The sequence below is a fragment of the Hyperoodon ampullatus genome, assembly GCF_949752795.1.
Source record: "Hyperoodon ampullatus genome assembly, chromosome: X".
Taxonomy (NCBI): domain Eukaryota; kingdom Metazoa; phylum Chordata; class Mammalia; order Artiodactyla; family Ziphiidae; genus Hyperoodon; species Hyperoodon ampullatus.
Window position 1 is genome coordinate 113128630 of NC_136913.1, and position 24870 is coordinate 113153499.

Genomic DNA, 24870 nt, shown 5'->3' on the forward strand with positions numbered 1-24870 from the left:
AGAAGATTTAGAGAGCCTTTTGAAAGTGTGTCAGGGGGACACTTTGTCTTAAAAGAAAGGCCTCCTGGCCCAGATGCTTGAAAGGAAGGGTGAGGGTAGGTAGAAATACATGAATGAAAATAATGTGCAGGGCTGTAACCTGACTTATGGGCTAAGACGGTCCATGCAGTGTACTTTGGGGCAGGCTTTAAACAAACAAAAAACAAAATCTCTCCTCCCATAAAAGTCTTGGGTGGTTCTCCAGGAAACGCCCGTAGAATTCAAATGTAAAATAGATAGCTAGTGGGAAGCAGCTGCATCGCTGCAGGAGATCAGATCCATGCTTTGTGACCACCTTAGTGGGGTGGGATAGGGAGGGTAGGAGGGAGAAGCAAGATGAAGGGGATATGGGGATATATGTATACACATAGCTGATTCACTTTGTTATACAGCAGAAACTAACACAACACTGTAAAGCAATTATACTCCAATAAACATGTTAAAAAATAAATAAATAAAAAGTCTTTAGGAAGTTTTGCTCAGAGATTATGGGCTTCTCTCATTCTCTGCTGCCACCTGGTGGACATCAAGATGTAATGAATAGGGGGTGGGGGCCGGCCAAGCTGACCACACACAGATCCGGTGCTGCTGCACTACGGCCCCGGTGCAGCCAGCGCCCGGGACATGTGCTGATTCGATCCCTCCAGAGAAACCGTGTGGCTGACAGGGTCTTGGTGCTCCGGCTGGGTGTGCCTCTGAGGTGGGAGAGCCAAGTTCAGGACAGTAGTCCACCAGAGACCTCCCGGCTCCACTCCACGTAATATCAAATGGCAAAAGCTCTCCCAGAGATCTCCACCTCAACGCTAAGACACAGCTCCACTCACCGACCAACAAGCTACAGTGCTGGACACCCTAGGCCAAACAACTAGCAAGACAGGAACACAACCCCACCCATTAGCAGAGAGGCTGACTAAAAATCATAATAAGGTCACAGACACCCCAAAACACACCACCAGATGCGATCCTGCCCACCAGAAAGACAAGATCCAGCCTCATCCAACAGAACAGAGGCACTAGTCCCCTCCACCAGGAAGCCTAAACAACCCACTGAACCAACCTTAGCCATGAGGGGCAGACACCAAAAACAACGGGAACTATGAACCTGCAGCCCGGGAAAAGGAGACCGCAAACACAGTAAGTTTAGCAAAATGAGAAGACAGAGAAACACACAGCAGATGAAGGAGCAATGTAAAAAGCCACCAGACCTAACAAATGAAGAGGAAATAGGCAGTCTACCTGAAAAAAGAATTCAGAGTACTGATAGTAAAGATGATCCAAAATCTTGGAAATGGAATGGGGAAAATACAAGAAACGTTTAAGAAGGACCTAGAAGAACTAAAGAGGAAACAAGCAACGATGAACAACACAATAAATGAAATTAAAAATTCTCTAGAAGGAATCAACAGCTGAATAACTGAGACAGAAGAACGGATAAGTGACTGGAATGTATAGTGGAAATAACTACCGCAGAGCCAAATAAAGAAAAAAGAGTGAAAAGAATTGAGGACAGTCTCAGAGACCTCTGAGACAACATTAAACACACCAACATTTGAATTATAGGGGTCCCAGAAGAAGAAGAGAAAAAGAAAGGGACTGAGAAAATATTTGAAGAGATTATAGTTGAAAACTTCCCTAATATGGGTAAGGAAATAGTCAATCAAGTCCAGGAAGTGCAGAGAGTCCCATATAGGATAAATCCAAGGAGAAACACACCAAGACACATATTAATTTATCAAAAATTAAATGCAAAGAAAAAATATTAAAAGCAGCAAGGGAAAAACAACAAATAACATACAAGGGAACCCCCATAAGGTTAACAGATGATCTCGCAGTAGAAGCTCTGCAAGCCAGAAGGGAGTGGCAGGACATATTTAAAGTAATGAAAGGGAAAAACATACAACCAACATTACCCAGCAAGGATCTCATTCAGATTTGATGGCGAAATTAAAACCTTTATAGACAAGCAAAACCTAAGAGAATTCAGCACCACCAAACCAGCTTTACAACAAATGCTAAAAGAACTTCTCTAGGCAGGAAACACAAGAGAAGGAAAAGACCTACAATAACAAACCCAAAACAATTAAGAAAATGGTAATAGGAACATACATATCGATAACTACCTTAAATGTGAATGGATTAAATGCTCCAACCGAAAGACGTAGACTGGCTGAATGGATACAAAAACAAGACCCGTATATATGCTGTCAACAAGAGACCCACTTCAGACGTAGGGACATATACAGACTGAAAGTGAAGGGATGGAAAAAGATTCCATGCAAATGGAAATTAAAAGAAAGCTGGAGTAGCGATTCTCATATCAGACAGAATGGACTTTAAAATGAAGACTATTACAAGAGACAAACAAGGACACTACATAATGATCAAGGGATCAATCCAAGAAGAAGATACAACAATTGTAAATATTTATGCACCCAACGTAGTAGCACCTCAATACATAAGGCAAATGCTAACAGCCATAAAAGGGGAAATCGACAGTGACACAGTCTTAGTAGGGGACTTTAACACCCCACTTTCACCAATGGACAGATCATCCAAAATGAAAATAAATAAGGAAACACAAGCTTTAAAAGATACATTTAACAAGATGGACTTAATTGATATTTATAGGACATTCCATCCAAAAACAATAGAATACACTTTCTTCTCAAGTGCTTGGGTAACAAATCAAGCCTTGGTAAATTTAAGAAAATTGAAATCGTATCAAGTATCCTTTCTGAGCACAACGCTATGGGACTAGATACCAATTACAGGAGAAAAATCTGTAAAAAATACAAACACATGGAGACTAAACAATACACTACTAAATAACAAAGAGATCACTGAAGGAATCAAAGAGGAAATAAAAAAATACCTAGAAACAAATGACAATGAAAACACGATGACCCAAAACCTATGGGATGCAGCAAAAACAGTTCTAAGAAGGAAGTTTATAGCAATACAATCCTACCTCAAGAAACAAGAAACATCTCAAATAAACAACCTAACCTTACACCTAAAGCAATTAGAGAAAGAAGAACAAAAAAAACCCCAAGTTAGCAGAAGGAAAGAAACCATAAATGTCAGGTTAGAAATAAATGAAAAAGAAATGAAGGAAACAATAGCAAAGATCAATTAAACTAAAAGCAGGTTCTTTGAGAAGATAAACAAAATTGATAAACCATTAACCAGACTCATCAAGAAAAAAAGGGAGAAGACTCCAATCAATAGAATTAGAAATGAAAAAGGAGAAGTAACAACTGACACTGCAGAAATACAAAGGATCATGAGAGATTACTACAAGCACCTCTATGCCAATAAAATGGACAACCTGGAAGAAATGGACACATTCTTAGAAAAGCACAACCTTCCGAGACTGAACCAGGAAGAAATAGAAAATATGAGCAGACCAATCTCAAGCACTGAAATTGAAACTGTGATTAAAAATCTTCCAACAAACAAAAGCCCAGAACCAGATGGCTTCACAGGCGAATTCTATCAAACATTTAGAGAAGAGCTAACAACCACCCTTCTCAAACTCTTCCACAGTATAGCAGAGGGAGGAACACTCCCAAACTCATTCTATGAGGCCACCATCACCCTGATACCAAAACAAGACAAAGATGTCACAAAACAAGAAAACTACAGGCCAATATCACTGATGAGCATAGATGCAAAACAGTAAAAAATACTTTAAATTAGACATTCACCAAAAAAAATTTTTCGTACAGCTTTTAACTTTTATTTATTTAAAATATTTTTGTTTTTAATGTATGTTTATTTAAAATATTTTTATTTTAAAAGCTTTATTGAGGTGTAATTGATATATAAAAACTATATATATCAAGTGGACATACAAACAGAAAGATGTGAAATAAGAGTTGACTGAATTCAGGAAAGTAATTGAAGATATCGTAGAAATGATCAAATTGTAATTGAAAATCACCATAGAAATGGTGGTTAAATTGTAATTGGTAATTGAAGGACAGCTTGGCTGGATGTAAAATCCTTGGCTCATAGTGTGTTTTCTTGAGTTTCTTGAAAATGCAACTCTTTTGTTGTCTTGTTTTCCATGTTGCTATTGAGAAGTCTGATGCTAAGCTGATTTTCATTCATTTGAACTTACTTCACTTTTTGCCAAGAGGCTCTAAGGATTATTTCTTTACCTTTAAAGTGTAAGAGTTGCACTGGGATTTTTCTTGGTGTTCACTGGGTCAGTTTTCCCAGGTACATGGTGAGCCATATCTGTGTGAAGATCCAGGTCTCCTTTTATTTATGGTTTTTTTCTTTTAATTGTACTCTTAAAGATTAGTTCTATTTTATTGTTGCATAGGGAATATATGGGTATAGAATGATATCAAATAAAGATTGATTTGGAGAAATCAGGTAATAGGAGGATACAGGTATTATAAAAAGGTAGTAATATAATGGTAACCACTGGAACACAACTACAAATTTACCTAAATAGAAAGAAAAAAGAGAGACCACGTAGAAAAACACAGTATATGTGATAGCATACAGCATGATTGCTCTTGCAATGTGTCCATTTAGCTGGGCTACAGCCCCCAGTTATTCAAAAACTATGTGTTGCTGTAAAATAAAATCTTGCAGATGCAATTAAAGCCCCTAATTATTGACTTTAAGTAAGGGAGATTATCCTGGATAATCTGAATGGGCCTGACTCAATCAACTGAGAGGCCTTAAAAGCAAGGCTGAATTTTCTCCAAAAGACAGAAGAAATTTTGCCTGTGGATGACAGCTTTGGCTTGTGCCTGTAGAGTCTGGGCCTGCCCGTGATCTTCGCTTTATGACTATGGATTTCAGGCTTCCTTAGCCACCCCCACAGCAAAATAAGCCAATTCCTATAATAAATCTCTCTCCACATACACACCTACAGAGACACAAAAGAATGCATGCACACACACATCCTACTTACACTACTTGTCCGGATTAACCCTGACTGATACACACATTAAATTTAAACTAAAAGAGCATGACAGAGTTGAAAGTAAACCTGTTAGTCATATCAATAAATGTGAATGTGTTTAATTCACTATTTGAAAAAATTATTCAGGGAAAATACAAGATGAGCCTGGAGCACCTTGTAGTATTAAAAAGTAAGGAAGTGCTAAAAAAAAAAATGGTGGGGCATGTCAAAGGCACATGGGAGTCAATCTGAAAGAGCTCCCAATGGCCAAATATGGAAAAATCTGAACAAAAGTATAAATAACATAGTACTGGATTATAACCTGAAATATAAAATAAATATTTATGGGTCCTTAATGGTATAAATAAATGATTGAATAAATAAATTAATGGAGGAATAGAGAAAAATAATCCTTACAAAGGAATTACACATAATTTATGTAGATTCTCCACTCTAGGAGTTGGAACTTGATTATCACCAACCTCTCTCCTCTTCCCGCGCCTCCCTGCATCAGTGTGGGCAGGAGTTACTGACTTGTTTCTACCTGGGGAAAAAGTTAACTTCTTACATGTCCTCTTACTACCTCAGAACTGGCAGCAGGAACTCTCATTTCAAATCCTCCGTATGCTTCAAATCTCTTTGACTTCCCTTTCTGTTACCAGCTGGAGAAAATATGCACTTAAACGTACTCATGTGATTTGGCTAGGCTCACCTGAATAAAGGTCAACTGTACCATATAATATAACAATCACAAGAGTTGTATCTCTTCATATATACAGGTTCCAGGGATTAGGCCAAGACATTTTAGGGGCCATTTTTAGAGTTCTCAACACACTGTTGTACAAATTTGCATTGAAAATTAAATTCACACTTACAGAAAACTGATTTGTGTGAAGAATTAGATCTTTATAGAAAAATTGTTCTGCAAGAATCATCAGCTCTAGGTATAACACAATTTATTTTTCAGTATTATTTATCAGAAATGTATTCCAATATTATCACAGCCTATAAATATATGTTGCTTTCATTATGACAATTGAAAATGAGATTGCTAAAAGGATAAATTTTGAGTATCCAATAAATGACTTTGCAGAGTGAGCCAGAAAAACCTTATGACCAATCACGATATCACATTAATAAAATATTATTTATTGTATTATATAAAATTATGACACAGTTTTTTGCAATTTATAAATTTGTATTGTTATTCATGTGTGATTGTTACTACTATTATATTTTATATATAATAAAATATCTTAAGGGAAAACATTGATATTTTTGTACCTTTAACAGCACTTTTTCTCTGGTTTTTGAACAAGGGTCCCTGCATTTTCATTTTGCAGTAGGTCCCACAAATTATGTACCCAGCCTTGACCTGACAAGAACATTACAAGAAAAGCAAATTACAAACCAATATCCTTTATGAGCATAGACACAAAAATCTTTAATATATATTAACAATTTGAATCCAGCAATATATAACACGGATAATGCATCATAAACAATTAGTGATTACCTCAAGAATCAAAGTTTTATTTCATATTCAAAAAATCTATCAAGTTAATTCATAAGATTAACAGAATAAAGATTAGAAAACCATATGATAATCACAACAAAGCAGAAAAATTTGGCAATACTCAACATCAACTCAGAATTAAAAGGAAAATCTCAGCAGACTAAGGAACTTCTTCAGCCTGATAAAAGGTATCTAGAAAAACCAACAGCTAACATAATTCTTAGCAGTAAAATACTAAGTGCTCTCCCTTTAAAGTTAGGAAGAAGGTAAAAACATCTGCTCTTACCATTTCTATTCAGCATTATACTGGAGACCGTAATAAATGCAATACAGAAATAAAAATAAATAAAAAGCACAAAGATTGAGAAGAAGGAAAGTTAAACTGATTTTTCCCATAATCAACATGATTATTTACATATAAATCCTAAGGAATCTTCAAAAAATAGAAACATGAAGGACAATATATGAAAACCGATCGTATTCTTGCAACAAATAATTGGAATATGAAAAGTAAAAAATATTTACAAAAGCATCAAAAATAGGCATATATTTAATGAAAAATGTGTAGGTCTCCTACACTGAATACTCAAAATATTGAAGACCTAAACAAATTGAGGGATATAACATGTTCACTACTTAGAAGACTCAATATTTTTAAGATTTGAATTCTCCACAAATTGATCTCTACTTTCAATGGAATTCTGATTGAAACTTCAGCTGGGTTTTTTTTGGTAAAAATTGATAGGCTGTTTCTAAAATTTATATAGAAATGCATCTTGGCTAGGATAGCCAAAATAATCTTGAAAAAGATTAAAGTAGGAGAACTTACACTATCTGATTTTAGTATCTAAAATAATGCTGCGGGCCTCCCTGGTGGCGCAGTGGTTGAGAGTCCGCCTGCCGATGCAGGGGATACGGGTTCGTGTCCCGGTCTGGGAGGATCCCATATGCCGCGGAGCGGCTGGGCCCGTGAGCCATGGCTGCTGAGCCTGCGCATCCGGAGCCTGTGCTCCGCAACGGGAGAGGCCACAACAGTGAGAGGCCCGCATACCACACACAAAAAAAATAAATAAAAAAAAAAATAAAATAAAATAAAATAATGCTGCACACTATTTACAATAGCCAGGACATGGAAGCAACCTAAGTGTCCATCGACATATGAATGGATAAAGAAGATGCGGCACATTTATACAATGGAACATTACTCTGCCATAAAAAGAAACAAAATTGAGTTATTTGTAGTGAAGTGGATGGACCTAGAGTCTGTCATACAGAATGAAGTAAATCAGAAAGAGAAAAACAAATACCATATGCTAACACATATATATGGAATCTAAAAAAAAATGGTTTTGAAGAACCTAGGGGCAGGACAGGATTAAAGACGCAGATGTAGAGAATGGACTTGAGGACACGGGGATGGGGAAGGGTAAGCTGGGATAAAGTGAGAGAGTGGCATGGACATATATACACTACCAAATGTAAAACCGATAGCTAGTGGGAAGCAGCCGCATAGCATAGGGAGATCAGCTTGGTGCTTTGTGACCACCTAGAGGGGTGGGATAGGGAGGGTGGGAGGGAGATGCAAGAGGGAGGAGATATGGGGATATATGTATATGTATAACTGATTCACTTTGTTATAAAGCAGAAACTAACACACCACTGTAAAGCAATTATACTCCAATAAAGATGTTAAAATAAATCAAATACATAAATCACTAAAAAGAAAAGAAAAAAGTGATATCTGTATTTTGTAAAATTCAAAAATGTCAAGACATCAAAAGACTTTATTAAGAAAATGATAAGACAAACCACTGTACTGGAAAATATATGTGCAAAATATGTGACTGACAAATGGTTCACATCCAGACATTTAAAGAACTCTTACAAACCAATAATAAAAATAAACAACCTGATCAAAGGTGGACTTAATACTTAGACGTTTCACAGAAGAGTATCCACCAATGGATATTCTTGGATACTCTATGGCTAATAATGATGCTCACCAGCATTAGTCATTAAATTAAAATCGTAATGATATATTACTACACACACACCAAAATGGATGAAATTAAGAAGCATTTAGAGACCACAGTCTGTATGCTGTGGTGGTTAATTTGCTACTATGTTCATATGTTCTAGGCTTTTTCTATGATCAGAGCTATGAATTAAATATTTGTTAAGAAAAACTGTATTATGAATTCATACTAATATTTCTAATTTAAATATAGGATTATAGAATTTTTTCTTGTTCTATTTTATATCTGTATCTCTTTTCTCAAATGTTGAAAATCTTGGTTCCCAATGACATTAGTAAAATGGTTTGTTTTATTCTAAAATATTTTATAGTTTCATAACAATTCCAATACTTTACTAACAGTATGGTTATTGATAACACTTTAAGATTTGTTTGCAGCTAGTTTTGTTCCTAAGGTATAACTTACTAGTCATAATTATTGTTTTAAATTCACTTGAAATAATTCCTCTCTCTGTGATTAAGGTTAGGTCATCATCTCAATACAATGTTAGGTTCATCAGTTTCATTTTGTGTTTTAATTTTTAGTGATTACTTTGATATTTTGATTTATTTAATTTTAAAAATAATTTGTAAAACAGCTACATGGTTCCAAAGACAAATATACAAAATAAGATAAATTTATGTAAGATTAGCTGTTCTTTTCATCCTGTTCTCCTGCTCCTCTTATAGGTAGCCAACTTTATTATTTTTAGCTTATCTTTCTAATATTGTTTTAAAATATAGATATAAATACACATTCCTGTTCTCCCTCTTTCTCAGATAAAATGTAGCATACCCTATACATTATTCTGCACTTTTTAAAAACCAAACACTAGGTCCTGGAGATCATTTAGTGGCAGTACTTAGAAAGATTTTTCATTCCTTTTTACAGCTGCATAATTTTCCTTGTGTGGATAGAAATAGGTTATTCAATCGGTCCCTAAAGCGTGTACTTTAATGGAAGAGCATCACTCAGCAGGCCTGGGAATGAGGCCCCCAGGGCATTAAAGAAAAGTGTCAATTATTTACAGTTATTTGGATTTATTTGGGCAGTTATTATTTGGGCCATTATTATTTGAGCAGTTATTTGCTCAAAGAGGAAGTTGCTCGGGCTTCCCCGGTTGTGCAGTGGTTAAGAATCCGCCTGCCAATGCAGGGGACACAAGTTTGAGCCCTGGTCTCGGAAGATCCCACATGCTGCGGAGCAACTAAGCCTGTGCGCCACAACTACTGAGCCTGTGCTCTAGAGCCTGCAGGCCACAACTACTGAGCCCGTGTGCCACAACTACTGAGCCCACGAGCGCAACTACTGAAGCCTGTGCGCCTAGAGCCCATGCTCTGCAACAAGAAAATCCACTGCAATGAGAAGCCTTCACACTGCAACGAAGAGTAGCCCTTGCTCCCTGCAGCTAGAGAAAGCCCATGCACAGCAACAAAGACCCAATGCAGCCAAAAATAAAATATAAATAAATTTATTTTAAAAAAAGAGGAAATTGCTCAAAAGGTGAGGAAACTATTTCAATACTGAGCTGTTTCCTGGCAAGAAGGAATTGTAAAATCGGACTAAGAGTGAAGGGAATTAATATGATGCGGGGGGGAATTACAATCCTTGAAAGAAAATCATGTCTTGGTTCGTTAGGGGAAAATTTTTGCTTTGACAGAAAGATTGCTACTTAAGGAACTGCCATATTGGAGGCTGAATGAAACACACTGGTATAATATAACTACCTAAGAGTCTTTAATTCCACATATCACTGTAGAAATTAATAATATTTTTTTTAATTCAGAAGATGTTTTCCCCCTAGCTATGAACAACAACAACAACAACAGCAACAACAACAATTGTTAGAGGGGATTTGATATTGTCCTGACACTGCTTATTCTTTTATTGGGTTTCCCATCAATTATTTCATTTAATCTTTGTAACTACCCTTACAGGTGTGTATGGCAGGTATTATTTTCCCCATGTGAGAGATGAGAATATTCAGGGGTGTGAAATAACTTATCCAAGTCCACTCAGGTATCTAGTAAAAATACTTTCCATTCCTAGCCCAGTGCTCTTTCCATGACACCAGAAACAGTATAGTAATAACAAAACAAGGGCTATTCAAGCCCTCTCATGAAACGTTGAAGTTTACTCACCACATAAAGTGCTTGTGCTCACTCTAAACTCAGCAGTCCACTAAAAGGGTCTGGGGATAGAGTAGAGAAGAGAGGACTGATAATAATCAGGTAGACCAACAAGATAATTTAATAGCTACATTAGTTAACTATTGTTACATAACAAATTACTCTAAAACCTAATGACTTAAAGCAACAAATATTATTTCATATGGTTTCTGAGAGTCAGGAATCCAGGAGAGACTTAACTGGATAGTTCTGGTTCAGGATCTTTCATAAGATTGCAGTCAAGTTGTCAACGAGAGATTGAGAATTTGCCACCAAGCTTGCTCATGTATTTGTGGGAAGGCCTCAATTCCTCTTCAGCTGTTGACCAGAGTCCTCTATGTTTTGTCATGCCCCGTGGAATTCTCTATGAGGCTATTTGACATGGAAGGTTGTTTCCTTCTCCCAGAGTGAGTGATCTGAGAGAGACAGAGAGCAGAACTGAGTGAGAGTGTCCAAGATGGAAGATGAGATCTTTTATAACCTAATCTCAGAACTGACACACCATCACTTCTGCCTTATCACACAGACAAACCCTCCTCTGAATACCAGGAGGTGGGGAGCATTGGAGAGCCACTTTGGAGGCTGGCTACCAAAATAGTTAACAATGAGAGAGAGTCTTACCAAATGCCAGATACTGTGCTGAACATTTTACCTGAATTAACTCATCTAGTCCTCACAGTAACAGTGTAAGGTAGATTCTATTATTATTCCTATTTTACAGATGAATAAACTGAGGCTCAGAGTGATTAAATAACTTGCCCAAACTCACAGAGCTAGAAAGTGGTAGAGCCAGGATCCAAATCCAGGCAATTTGGCAGTATGCCACGAAGTATATTGCTTCTATGTTCAGGTATTTGTAAGCATTATGAAGGAAATAAAATAATGCAGTAGAGTGACTGGACTGGGAAAGCAGCCAGGGATTTTTTGGTTTTGTTTTGTTTTGTTTTAGATTTCATTGTCAGGGTAGGCCACTCTGTGGAGGTGTTGTTTAAGCTGTGACCTAAATGATGAGAGGAGAGCTGATCTTATGAAGACTTGGTAAAAATCCACTTCAGACAGAGAGAATATACTGTGCAAAGACCCCAAAGCAGGCAAGGACTTGGTACTTTCAAGAAACGTAAAGATATCAGTGTGGCTTGAGTGTATCAAGCAAAAAGGGTTGTTAGCTCTGAGGTAGGTTTAGGAGTTAAGCAGGGGGTAGGTTATTCAATTATTTTAGGGACACTGTGAAATAAGCAGCAATATCCCCATTTTAAAGATGAGAACAAGGTGAAGAAATTGTGGGGTTAAATGACTTGCCCAAGGCCACAAATTTTAAAAGGCCAAACTAGGATTTGGCCTCATTTTTTGCCTTACTGTGTTGCCTCCTTCACCTCTTCCATGCAAAGTGGGGTTTTTTGTTTGTTTTTGTTTTTTTGACATGTGTCTTGGCTGTTCCATTAGACCGGGGGAAACTCCAAGGGCCTTTCCTCCTCCTAGTGCTGACTTGTACTGCGTCAGAATGTACATTTGCTGGCTCCAGTAAGGGTGGCAGAATGAACCCAAAGAAAGCATCATGCTTCCCAGAAGGCAGGTGCTATGCAAGTCTGACAGATTATGAGTCTATCAGCATAAACATTTGTAACATCTATAAAGATAAAATAGGCCTAAACTCAGTTCAAGGATGGCTATAGCACAAATATTTTGCATGTGTCCTAATAATGGTGGTTTTATTTTCTCACCGAACTACTTACCCAGCCTTAGTTCTGGTTGTCAATCATCTGCAGCTATGGTTTTGATCTCAGGCTTAGAGAAAAATTTCACACAATCCCCTTTCTGGTGTGAGGGAATCCTCTCCTCCAGAAAACATCTATGAAACTGGTCAAAATTATCAAAGGAAACCTTTTAAAGTCTCTGGAGATTGACCAACAGGTTTACACAAAATTGAGAGACGCTGATTCAACAAATTTGATTGAAACTTGCAAGAACAGTGGCAAGCCATGGCAGCTGAGCTGTACCCATCCCTCCCTCAGTTCCATCTGTAGAAAAACTACTCCAGCCACGCTGGGCAGACTGGACTGACTCAGATACAGCCTTGTAAACAACCTGTATCTTCCCCAGTTTCCTGGTCTGGAACATCTATACTGGAAAGGTGGTGGAATCTGGTGAATATCCAAAGTCTCCCATCTCTGTGCTGCAGAAATCTATATTGGGTGGACGACAGCAACCAGTTGGTGGTGCCTCTTTCATCAAATCACAGCACCTGCTCTATAGGGAGGATCTGGGTGGATTATCATTGAAAAACAGTGTCCCCCAAATCCTTGTATGTCATAGCACTGAGGTTCTCCCTGAGAGGAGTCGTAGGACAAACTGCAAAGACTGGCAGATCTGGCCCAGCCAAAGAGAATAGATTTCATTTGGATCAGAGAGTGGAGGAATTCATGCCCCCGGGGTGTTGTTTAACACTATAAAACTCACAGTGGCTAGCAATCAGAGGAGGGTAACAGCTTGGTGATACCAATAGAAGGAGACCAGACATAAGTTTTACAGGTATATCAGGAAAAGAGATAGTCTAATAGAGTCCTGTTAAGATCACACTCATCCCCTGTGGTCTGGAAGACTTCTCTATGCTCAAGGCTGCACTTTATTAGGGATGACTAGAGAAAGTGCTTCCAAAATAAAAATCCCTGACTGATTGGTTTTCTCCCAAACTGTGAAAGCAGTCTCCAAGCCACACACAGATCCAACAGTAAAGGATGAAAACTTCACTGGATCTAGGGACTTATGTAAAACTTTTGACTAATTGATGGCTTAACCACTAAGTGATGCTGACTCAAGAGCAACCCCTAGGAAGCCAGACTTAAAAATAAAAATGGAAAAAAAAATCTCAGCGGAAACATTTGAGGCTATCCGCTACAGGGGAAATACCTTCTCAGAATTAGTCCAGCCAAGTCACTAAATAAATAAACAAACAAACAACAACAAGCCCCAGAAGGAGGTTAATTTTAGAGTTGCTACAATATTCTCTAAAATGCCCAGTTTTCAACAAAAAAATTATTATATATACAAAGAAACAGAAAACTGTGACCCATATTCAGGAAAAAAATGTAGACAGACAAGCACGAAGAACTACAATCCTTCAGCCTGTGGAACAAAAACCACATTCACAGAAAGGTAGACAAGATGAAAAGGCAGAGGGCTATGTACCAGATGAAGGAAGAAGATAAAACCCCAGAAAAACAACTAAATGAAGTGGAGATAGGCAAGCTTCCAGAAAAAGAATTCAGAATAATGATAGTGAAGATGATCCAGGACCTTGGAAAAAGAATGGAGGCTAAGATTGAGAAGATGCAAGAAATATTTAACAAAGACCTAGAAGAATTAAAGAACAAACAAACAGATGAACAATACAATAACTGAAATGAAAAATACACTAGAAGGAATCAGTAGCAGAATAACTGAGGCAAAAGAACAGATAAGTGACCTGGAAGACAGAATGGTGGAATTCACTGCCACAGAACAGAATAAAGAAAAAAGAATGAAAAGAAATGAAGAGAGCCTAAGAGACCTCTGTGACAACATTAAACACAACAATATTCGCATTATAGGGGGCCCCAGAAGGAGAAGAGAGGGAGAAAAGACCTGAGAAAATATTTGAAGAAATTATAGTCAAAACTTCCCTCCACACAAACTAATCAGCTTCTTTTCCAAAGTCATTTTCTGGAGCTGAAGAGAAGAAAGTATATTATGACATTTTGACATCTTAAAAAACCTTTCTGGGGCTTCCCTGGTGGCGCAGTTGTTGAGAGTCCGCCTGCTGATGCAGGGGACACGGGTTCGTGCCCTGGTCCGGGAAGATCCCACATGCCGCGGAGCGGCTGGGCCCATGAGCCATGACCGCTGAGCCTGCGCGTCCAGAGCCTGTGCTCCGCAGCGGGAGAGGCCGCAGTAGTGAGAGGCCCGCGTACCAAAAAAAAAAAAATACAGATATCCAGAGCCCTCCTACAGAGAATCTTTTTCAGGAGGTCTGGAGTGGGACTTGAGAATCTGTGCTTTTGACCATTGTCCCAGATTATTCTGGTCCTCTGCACCTCCTCCCTCATGTCTTCAATCATGGAATTCCCTAGAAGGCACCAACCACCTATACCAAGGATGGAGAGGCAGGCTGATAGGCAAGAAGGCTCTGGCTGTAGAAAGGTTTGTCCCCAACTAAGCCTATTTCCTCTGCCTTCCATACCCTGCTGACATTACTAGGTCTGAGGTTTGAAGCCACAATGCAGAAAACCAGTTTTCTCCCTCATTCCCAGGCCACCAGCAGTGACAGCCATGTTCCTCAAAACTGAAAATAGCTCCTGTCTCCTCCCTAACTCTTTCCATGCTTCGCTTCTCCAGACTGAGCAACCTTACCACCCTCTATGTAACTAACTGGCTTAAAGATATTGTGGCCTCACCAGGGGCTGAACAAACTGAGCAATTGCCTTCAGCTTTCATTGCTTTTCTAGGCATGGCAGAGCAGCAGTAGGTGGCAGCTGTGTCCCAAAGTGTCCCCATTCTCTCTCCCTTCCTCCCTTATTTCTACTCCCCCTATGGTTCTGTCCCGGAGTGACAGGCATTATGGGAATACTGTCTGTTTGCTGCTTCAAGTCCCATCAAACCAACATGTTGAACACTGCTGTATATACTTCCTACAGAGGGCACATTAGTTTTGCTTGGTGAGCATGCCCTAATTGGGTTCCCAGAGGGAACTTCTAATACTAGTACAGAGAATTAAGAACCAGCCAACAGATGGGGTGAGAAGCATGATGGGGAGGGTGGCAGCCAGGATTGCACATCTCCTGGAGTCTGTATCAACCATAAGACTGACAGGCTGGATCTGGGGGAAACAGCCAAGCTCCCAGTGGAAAGATCAGGTGGCAGAATGAAGTAGTTCTTCACAATATTTACACAGCGAATCTCTGCCCACTCAGGGATTTCTTTACAGATTTTGAAATCAGCCACTTTGGACATGCTGGTTTTTGTTTTGTGTCATTTGAGGGTTTTTTGGGAGAAGTGGGTGTAGGGGAAGGAGGGTACTTTTCTCCTGGGTTTCTTGGGTGGCACATAAACTCAAATCATGAGGCCCATGCCCCAACTCAAGATATCCTAGCCCAGTAATATTCAGCTTGTGTGCTGCAGACTCCACACACTTGGATGTTCCATACTTTCATAGTTGGATAACCTAAACTTTTTGAGATACCTTTTTTGAGTCCCTGCTTTAAGAACCTTCTTTGAAGTCTCAGTTCTTAGTTTTTCCTTTTCTCTATCTACAATTATTCCCTTGATGATATGTAGTCCCCTAGCTTTACTATCTCAATCCCCTCCCCCAACTCTACTGCCAAACCCTCTCCACCTACAGCCTTCTCCACCTTAAAACCTTGAAGTCATCCTTGACACTCCTCTTTCTCTCACATCCTACATGCATCTGTCAGCAAATTCTGTTCTACCTTCAAAATACTATATATCCAGAATCCAACTACATCTCCATACTGCTTCAACCCTACTGCTATACTCCTCTTTGAAGCCAACATCCATTTCTCTCCTGGATTTCTGCAAAAGTTTCCTAACTTTCTCCCTTCTGTCGCTCTTTCTATTTAAAATCTGTTCTTAACCACCAAGAGATATTTTCTTTTAACTGAAAAATTTTATTGAGGTAATTGTAGGTCACATGCAGTTGTAAGAAACAATTCAGCGAGACCCACTGACACTTAGCTCAATTCTCCAGATGGTAACATTTTACAAACCTACCGTGTAGAATCACAACCAGGATATTGGCATGTAGTTCACTGATTTTATTCTGATTTTCCCAGTTTGGGTTGTACTTATTTGTGTGTGTGTATTAAGTTCTATACAGTTTTATCACATATGTAGGTTCATGTCTCCACCACCACAGTCAAGATACAGAACATTTCTACAAAGATTCTTTGTGTTGCCCTTTTATAGACGTACCCACGTTCCTCCCACACTACTCCTCTGCCCTGTCCTTAAACCCTGGCCACCATTAATCAGCCCTTAATTTCTAAAATGTTGTCCATTCAAAAATGATATATAAAGGGAATTACACAGCATGTAACGTTTTGGAATTGGCTTTTTTGTTGTTTTTTTTCCTCAGCATAATTCTCCAAGTTGTTGTGTTTATCAATAGTTCTTTCCTTTTATTGCTGAGTGATATTCCATGGATTATTAGTTTGCTAGGGCTGCCATAGCAAAGTATCACAAACCGTGTTGCTTAAAACAACAGGAATCTATTGTCTTATAGTTCTGGAGGCTAGAAGTTCAAAATCAAGGTGTTGGCAGAGCCATGCTCCCTATGAGACTCTTTCTTGGTAAGAGCCTTTTATTGTCTCCTCCTAGCTCCTGGTGGTGGCCATTAATCCTTGGCTTGTAGCTGTATCAGTCCCATCTACTTACGTCATCACATGGCCATATTTACATCATCTTCCTCCTGTGAACATCTGTTTCTGGGTCCAAATTTCCCCCTTTTTATTTTATTAAGTGGTGGATGGCAAGGGGATTTCAAGGGGAGATGAGGATTAGAGATAGAGCTTACATGTCTAGGTAATGTTGCTCAACAGTATGGTGCAGCCTCTCTGGGTCAGAGGACTCTGAAGGACAACAGTGGCTTGGGGGCTTTAATCTGTAGCTAACAGATGTTTGATGTAGTTTTGTGGGATATGCAAAGCAGGCTAAAAATGGCTAAAAATCTGGTTGTATAAAAATTAGAGCTTGGCACTGATGTGCTTTTGATAGAGTGGGTGCTGGCCTGCTTTGAAGAAATAAACAATATAGGGCCAATACGCTGAGGCCATCTTTGACTCATTTATATAACACAGGGTCTTTTGGGAACTCTATATTTAACATGTTGAGGAACTACTAAACGGTTTTCCAGAGTATACCATTTTACATCCCTACCAGTAGTATATGAGTGACCCAACTTCCCTGTATCCTTGGCAGCATTTGGTGTTGTCAACTATTTTTTTTTTCTTTGCGGTACGCGGGCCTCTCACTGTTGTGGCCTCTCCCGTTGCGGAGCACAGGCTCCGGACGCACAGGCTCAGTGGCCATGGCTCATGGGCCCAGGGGCTCTGCGGCATGTGGGATCTTCCCAGACCGGGGCAGGAACCTGTGTCCCCTGCATCGGCAGGCGGACTCTCAACCACTGCGCCACCAGGGAAGCCCGTTGTCAACTATTTTTAATTTTAGTCATTCTGATAGGTAGGTAGTGATATTTCATTGCAATTTATTTTGCATTTCCCTAATGGCTGATGATGTTGACCATCTCTTGATGGACTTATTTACCATCTATGTATCCTCCTCAGTGAAATCTCTGTTCATGTATTTTGCCTGTCTTCTAATTTGATTGTTTTAACTGTTGAGTTTTGAGAGTTATTTATGTACTCACAATACTTGTCCTTTGACAGATATATGGTTTGCAAATATTTTCCCCCACCTTGCAGCTTGTTGATTCATCCTCTTAACAGAGTCCTGTGCAGAGCAAAACTTTTCTATTTCGATGAAGTTTAATCTATCAATTTTTCCTTTTATGGATTGCATTTTTGGTGTCAAGCCTAATAAATCTTTGCTTAGCTCTAGACCCTGAAGATTCTCTCTTAATGTTTAGAGAAAGTTTTATAGTTTTACATTTCAGTCCATTGTTGGGAAAGCAGTCACTGCTGACCTGTCGCCCCTCCCCAGGCTTGCCCACTCAGAGCCTTGGACCTAGAACACTTCCTAACCAAAAGATAAGAAACCCCCCACAGCCTGTGCCACTCTTATTGCCTTGTGTGGGAATATGTTTCCCTGTTTCAGACTCAATATGACTCCTTTTTTCTGCTTAAGTGTGTGCATCATATGGCACCTGGCCGACCCCATTGCTATATCTGTCCCCTGCGGGGACATGAGGGGTGTGTGTAGGCCAATTTCCCTGCCATGGTTGCTGAGAGGGACCAACACCCACTATTGGAGCTAGTTTTGCTCTTACTTGTCTAGGTAAGTAAAGTGTTGTTCCAACCACTGCTTGACTGTATTGTGTTTTCTTTGAAGACTCCGATACCAAGATCCTTGTGGTTGACATAGCTATGAACTTTGCTATCTTCTATGAAGTTGTAGTTCTCTCCTGGCATTGGTAACTGGTGTTTGTGCTTGATCATGATCCATTTTGAGTTTTTTTTTGGTGGGGGATAAGGTGTGAGGTTTATTTTTTTATTTATTTAAGAAAATTATTTATTTAGCTGCGCTGCATCTTAGTTGCCGCACTTGGGATCTTCAGTTGCAGCGGGCGGGATCTTTTAGTTGCGGCATGTGGGATCTTTTTCTTTAGTTGCGGCATGCAGGATCTACTTCCCTGAGCAGGGATCGACCCCAGGTCCCCTGTACTGGGAACGTGCAGTCTTAACCACTAGACCATCAGGGAAGTCCCAAGGTGGGAGGTTTATTGAAGGGTTTTTTTGTTGTTGTTGCTATTGGTGTTTTTTTTTTTTTTTTGGCCTATGAATGTTCAATGGCTCCAGCATCATTTGTTGATAAGTTTATCCTTATTCCATTTAAAATATTTTGGAAATTTTGTCAAAACTCAGTTGGGCATATTTGGGTGGGTCTATTTCTGAGTTCTCTATTCAGTTCCATTGATCTATGTGTCTATTCCTCTGCCAGTGCACACAGTCTTGATTGCTGTAGGTATAATGTTGAGTAGAGTTATTCCTCCCACTTTGTTTTTTTTTTGGTCAAGATTGTTTTAGCTATTCTAGGGCTTGCACCTTTCCATATAAATTTTAGAATAAGCTTTGTTAAGTCTACATAAAACTTTGCATGGATTTTTATAAGAATTATATTAAACCTATAAATCATTTTGGGTAGAACTGACTTTAGTGAGTCTTCTAATCCATGAGCACAGTATATCCCTCCATTTATTTTGCTCTTTTAAAAATTTGTTTCATTATCATTTTGTTATTTTCAACATACAGATCCTGTACAATTTTCGTTAAGTGCATTTCCTTGGAGTGACTGCCAGCAGTATTGTATTTCTATTTTCAGTTTCTGCATGTTCATTGCTAATATATAGAAGTGCGATTGATTTTTGTGTGTTGATCTTGTATCCTGTGACTTTGCTGAACTACCTATTAGTTTTAGCAGTTTTAAAAATGGATTCCCTTGGATTTCCTACTTAGGCCACCATGTCATCTGCAAATAGGGACAGTTTTATTTCTTCCTTCCTAATCTGTAGGCCTTTTATTCCTTTTGCTTGCCTTAATGGCAGTGGCTATGACTTCCAGTACTATGTTGGATAAGAATGGTAAGAGTACATATCCTTGCCTTGTTTTTGACCTTAGAGGGAAGCATTCAGTCTTTCATCATTAAGTATAGTTAGCTGTAGGTTTTTTGTAAATGCTCTTTAGCACATGCTCATATCACATTGAGAGACATACTGTGTTCATAGATAAAAAGACTACAATTAGAAGAGTAAACACATCAATTCTCCTGCAAATGATCTATACGTTATTTGCTCTCTATTCCTATTTTTCAAAGAGTTTTTTAGCATGAATGGGTGTAGGATTTTGTCAAATGTCTTTTATGCATTAACTTATATAATCATATGCTTTTTCTTCTTTAGCCTATTGACATGGTGAGTTATATTATTTGATTTTCAAATATTGAACTAGCCTTGCATGCCTGGAATAAATCTCACTTGTTATTGGGGTATAATCCTTTTATTCATTTTTAGATTCAGTTTGCTAATATTATGTTCAGGATTTTTATATCAAGGTTCATCAGAGATATTGTTCTTTGGTTTTCTTTTTCTTTTCTTTTTTTCTTTCTTTCTTTCTTTTTTTTTTTTTTTTTTTGTACTGTCTTTGCCTGGTTTTTGGTATCAGGGTAATACTGTCTTCATAAAATGAGTTGGGAAGGATTCCTCCTTCTATTTTTTGAAGGAGATTGTGTAAAATCAGTGTTAATTCTTCTTTAAATGTTTAGTAACAGAATTTTTCTGGGAGGGGAGGTTTCAAATTATGAATTCAGTTTCTTTGATAATTATAGGTATATTCGGATTGCCTATTTCAACTTGGTTTTGATAGTTTGTGTTTTTTGAGTAGTTGATCCATTTCATCTAAGTTGTCAAATTTATATGTATAGAGGTATTTTTAGTATTCCCTTATTCTCTTTTGATGTTTGTGGGGACTGTAATGATGCCCCCTGTTTTATTCTGGATATTGGTAATTTGCACCTTCTCTTTTTTTCTTTCTCAGTCTTGTTAATTGTTGTCGATTTTATTGGTCTTTTCAGAGAAACAGCTTTTTGTTTCATTGATTTTCTCTATTGCTTTCTTATTTTCAATTTCATTGATTTCTCTTTTTGTATTTATTATTTACTTTCTTCTCCTTGCTTTGGATTTATTTTATTTTTCTAGTTTCTTGAGGTAGGAAATTAGACTATTGATTTAAGACATTTCCTTATTTCTAATGTAAGTAGTTAGTTTTAGACATTTCTTTCTCAGCACTTTAGCTGCTTACTGCAATTTTTTATATGAAGTATTTTCATTTCCATTCAGTTCAAGGTATTTTTTGATTTGCCTTTAGATTTCCTCTTTGACCCATGGATTATTAAGAAGAGTGTTGTTTAGTTTCCAAGTGTTTGGGTATTTTTTTGTTATCTTTTGGTTATTGATTTCTGGATTGATTCTCCTGTGGTTAGTGAACACTGCTCTGTATGATTTCAATTCTCTTAAATTTGTTGAGGCTTGTTTTATATACCAAGATATGATATATCTTGGCCAATGTTCTATTGGCTCTTGAAAAGAATGTGTATGTATTCTGCAATTGCTGGGTGAAGTGTTCTATACGTGTCAATTAGAACCTGCTGGTTGATTTTGTTTTCCAGATATTTTATATACTTGATGATTTTTTATCTAATAATTGTACCAGTTGTTGATAGGAGAAGGTTGAAGTCCTCAACTCTAATTAAGGATTTGTCTATTTCTTCTTTCAGCTCTGTCCATTTTTGTTTCATTCATTTTGAGTTTCTGTATTTTGGTGCAAACAGGATGATGCATTTATGTCCTAAGTTAGATCGTGCTTCTTTTCTGTTGCAAAAACCTCACTATGATTCCCTATTTCATTCAGAAATATAGATAAGCGTCCTTAAAATAGTCTATAGGGTTCTATAAAATCCAGCTCCTGGTTACCTCTTTAACTTTATTTCCCTGTATTCTCCCTCTTACTCTGCTGCAGCCATACTTGCCTCCTTGACGTTCCATGAGCACAACAGGCACACTGCCTCTTTAGGGCCTTTACTCTAACTCTTCACTCTGCTAGGAATGCTCCTCCAATTTGAAATGGGGCCTGGGAGTACAGTTATTGCGAGAATTGTTAGCTTTACATATCAACGAAGCCAAGGCCTTAAGAGAGTAAATGCCAATAAAAAAAGTAGCATATTATTGGTAGAGCAGGGGTGTTATAGAGAAAATGAGCCTGAAGCAGAGCAGTGAGAGAAGGTTAGATAAAAGCAGCAGCTCTGGTATTACATATAGGAAGAACTGTCACCCCAAATGCCCTCATTTAAAAATTTTCCCCCAGCAGCCTGACACTGGGTCTGAAATTCAAACAATGTACTTCTTTGGGATAAGCATGTAAAGCCTCTGAGGAATCCGGCAGTATAAAATCTTGTATAACTTAGATTTAATCCAGAGCTTTAAGAAATTTATTTGTCAACAACACATTTCCCTCCCTTAATGCCTGTCTTACAAAATCCATTTTGGGAAACATTGGGTTAAAGCTTTGTGTTTCCAAGAAAACTCCTGCTAAAAGGCTAAAGTTACTGGAAAGGCCTACCTAGTCATCAGTCTTTAATACTCCTTGGTCACTATTTTATCCAATTAGCCCAAAGGTTGCAAACTATGGCAAAGGCCTCAGCCCTCCCCACCCCCCGATTTTGTAAATAACATTTTATCGGAACATATCCACATCCATTTGTCTGTGACTGCTTTCTCATTACAGTGATAGAATTGAGTAGTTGTGACAGAGATGTATGGTCAGCAAAGCCAAAAATATTGGGTTGGCCAAAATGTTCAAAAAACCTGAATGAACTTTTTGGTCAATCCAATATTTACTATCTGATCCTTTACAGAAAATGTTTACTGAGCCCTGGATTTACCCAATAGCAAGGCACTGAGATTTATGCTGCCTAACAAATGATACCATAGTGGTTGACCACAACAATTTATTATTATCTCTAATGGTTCTGGGATTTTAGTGGGCTCAGATGGGAAGTTATCATTTGGTGTCTCTCATGCAGTTACAATCAGATGGTAACTGGGCCTACAGTCACCTGAATGCTTAACTGGGCTGAACATCTAAGATGGCTCATTTGCATGGCTGGCAGTTAATGCTGGATTTCAGCTGGGAGCTTAGCAGTGGCTGTTGACTAGAGCACCTACATGTGGCCTTTCCCTTTAGGTTGGATTTCTCACAGCATGGCAGCGAGGTTACCAGAAGGATCATTCCAAGCATAGGAAGTAGATACTGCCAGTTCCCTTAAAGGCTAAGCTTGTCATAATGACACCTTCACCTTATTCAGTTGGTCAAAGCAGTCATTAGGCCAGCCCAGATTTAAGGGGGACTTGAGGAATAAACTCTACCTCTTTATAGGGGAAGGGCAACAGCATACATGGAAGGACAAAATTAATGCTGATTATGTTGACAAACTACCACCATAGGGAGGCAATATGAAGTGCTTGGAGAGCAGGGTGTAGAAGGTGTTCTCTGCAAAGAACTTTCAGGGTGACTGCAACCAACTCTTCTCTTACCTGTGCTTATTTTATATATATATATACATACATATATATATATATATATATATATATATATATATATATATATATGTATATATATATATACACACACATATATATAAGCTCAGAGCATTAGGAGAAGCTACTGAAGGTCAGTGTCTGCCTCACAGTGTTTACAAGGGCCCTAGCTGGCTTGCTGGGGGTATGTTACTAACCCTAAGAAGACAGGGGTCTAGGGCCAAGAGGCTGGTGTGAGGGAGCTGAAGGAGCCTGAGCTTCTGAGTAAGCCTCCCTCCTTTCCCTAAGTCTTTCCTTACTCCCTAGGGCTCACTCAGGTGCCTCCACCAACTATGTAGATATCTAGGCCTTACAGACACACCAAATCCCTGCCACTATGCCTCGTAGACTTCTGAAGTTTTTTTCAAATCTGGACTCTGTACTCGAAATGAACTCTGAACACCTTGAGGACAGGAAGAGCATCTTCAATTTCTTTCACTTCTTATGGCCCTGAGATACCTCATACTAATGCTATACACACAGTAGAAAACAGAAATTGTAGAGCTATTCAGATCCCAGCTCATTTCCCAGCACAGCCTATGCAGGTGAAATTCTGTGGTCTCATCCCCGCACACTATGCTAGCCTCATCTTTGACCTTCAGCCATATTCAGTGATGTTGTACCAGGCATATTCCTCTGCCTCTCTCTCTCCCTCCTTCCCTCTCTCTATCTCCTGTCTGAATGCACATGTTATTCTCAATGTTTGGAACATTCTTCTTTTCCACTCACCTTCGCTTACTGGTCTACCTCTTTGATATTCTTCAGAGTTCAGCTTGGGTGTTACTTCTTCAAAGAGATCCTCCCTGAACTCCTAGGTAGCCCTCTTCTGTCTTTCCACAGCACCCAGCATTTCCCTCTTAATAGTTAAGTCTCCACTGTCTTCTAATGTATAGTTACTTACTTGTCTGTCTCCTTGACTTGACTACAGTGCTTGAGGGCACAGACTGGTCTGTCTCCAACTGTGTCTCACCATAGACTTGCAAGAAGTCTGACACAACAAATGGATGTACTTTCCCTTCAGTGATCTTCACTTTCTTCCTGTTTTCCCATGTAAGTCTGCTGGAACAAGAGTTGGGACAGCGAATAAGGAATACGTGTCCAAAATATCATGTGAGCTGCTTGCAGCCCTTCTGAACAATTCTTTAAATCTCTTGCTGGTCTTGTCCCAGAACCCTGTTTGCAAGAACCAAAAGGCTCCTTTGTAAGGCTCCGTGTATATGCTGCTCTATTTTCCAGCCCCCCACCACCAACTCAATGAGCACTACATGTCGAGCACCTCCTTTCTTCAACTCCCCCAAACACACCAGAAGCATGATATAGCACTGGGGAAGGTTTAATAACTCCTGAGCTTG

At 38.7% G+C, this 24870-nt stretch overlaps 1 protein-coding gene across 1 annotated transcript in view; it reads left to right on the forward strand.

Moving 5' to 3' along the window:
* ARHGAP36 (Rho GTPase activating protein 36) overlaps positions 1 to 24870 on the forward strand; it is a gene marked incomplete at both ends in the record, with an annotated part of 136122 nt that overhangs the window by 21544 nt on the left and 89708 nt on the right. Inside the window, one exon of the mRNA XM_079726952.1 lies at positions 16937 to 17003. Coding sequence (XP_079583078.1) covers positions 16937 to 17003 — 67 coding nt within the window. The remainder of the gene's footprint in view (positions 1 to 16936; positions 17004 to 24870) is intronic.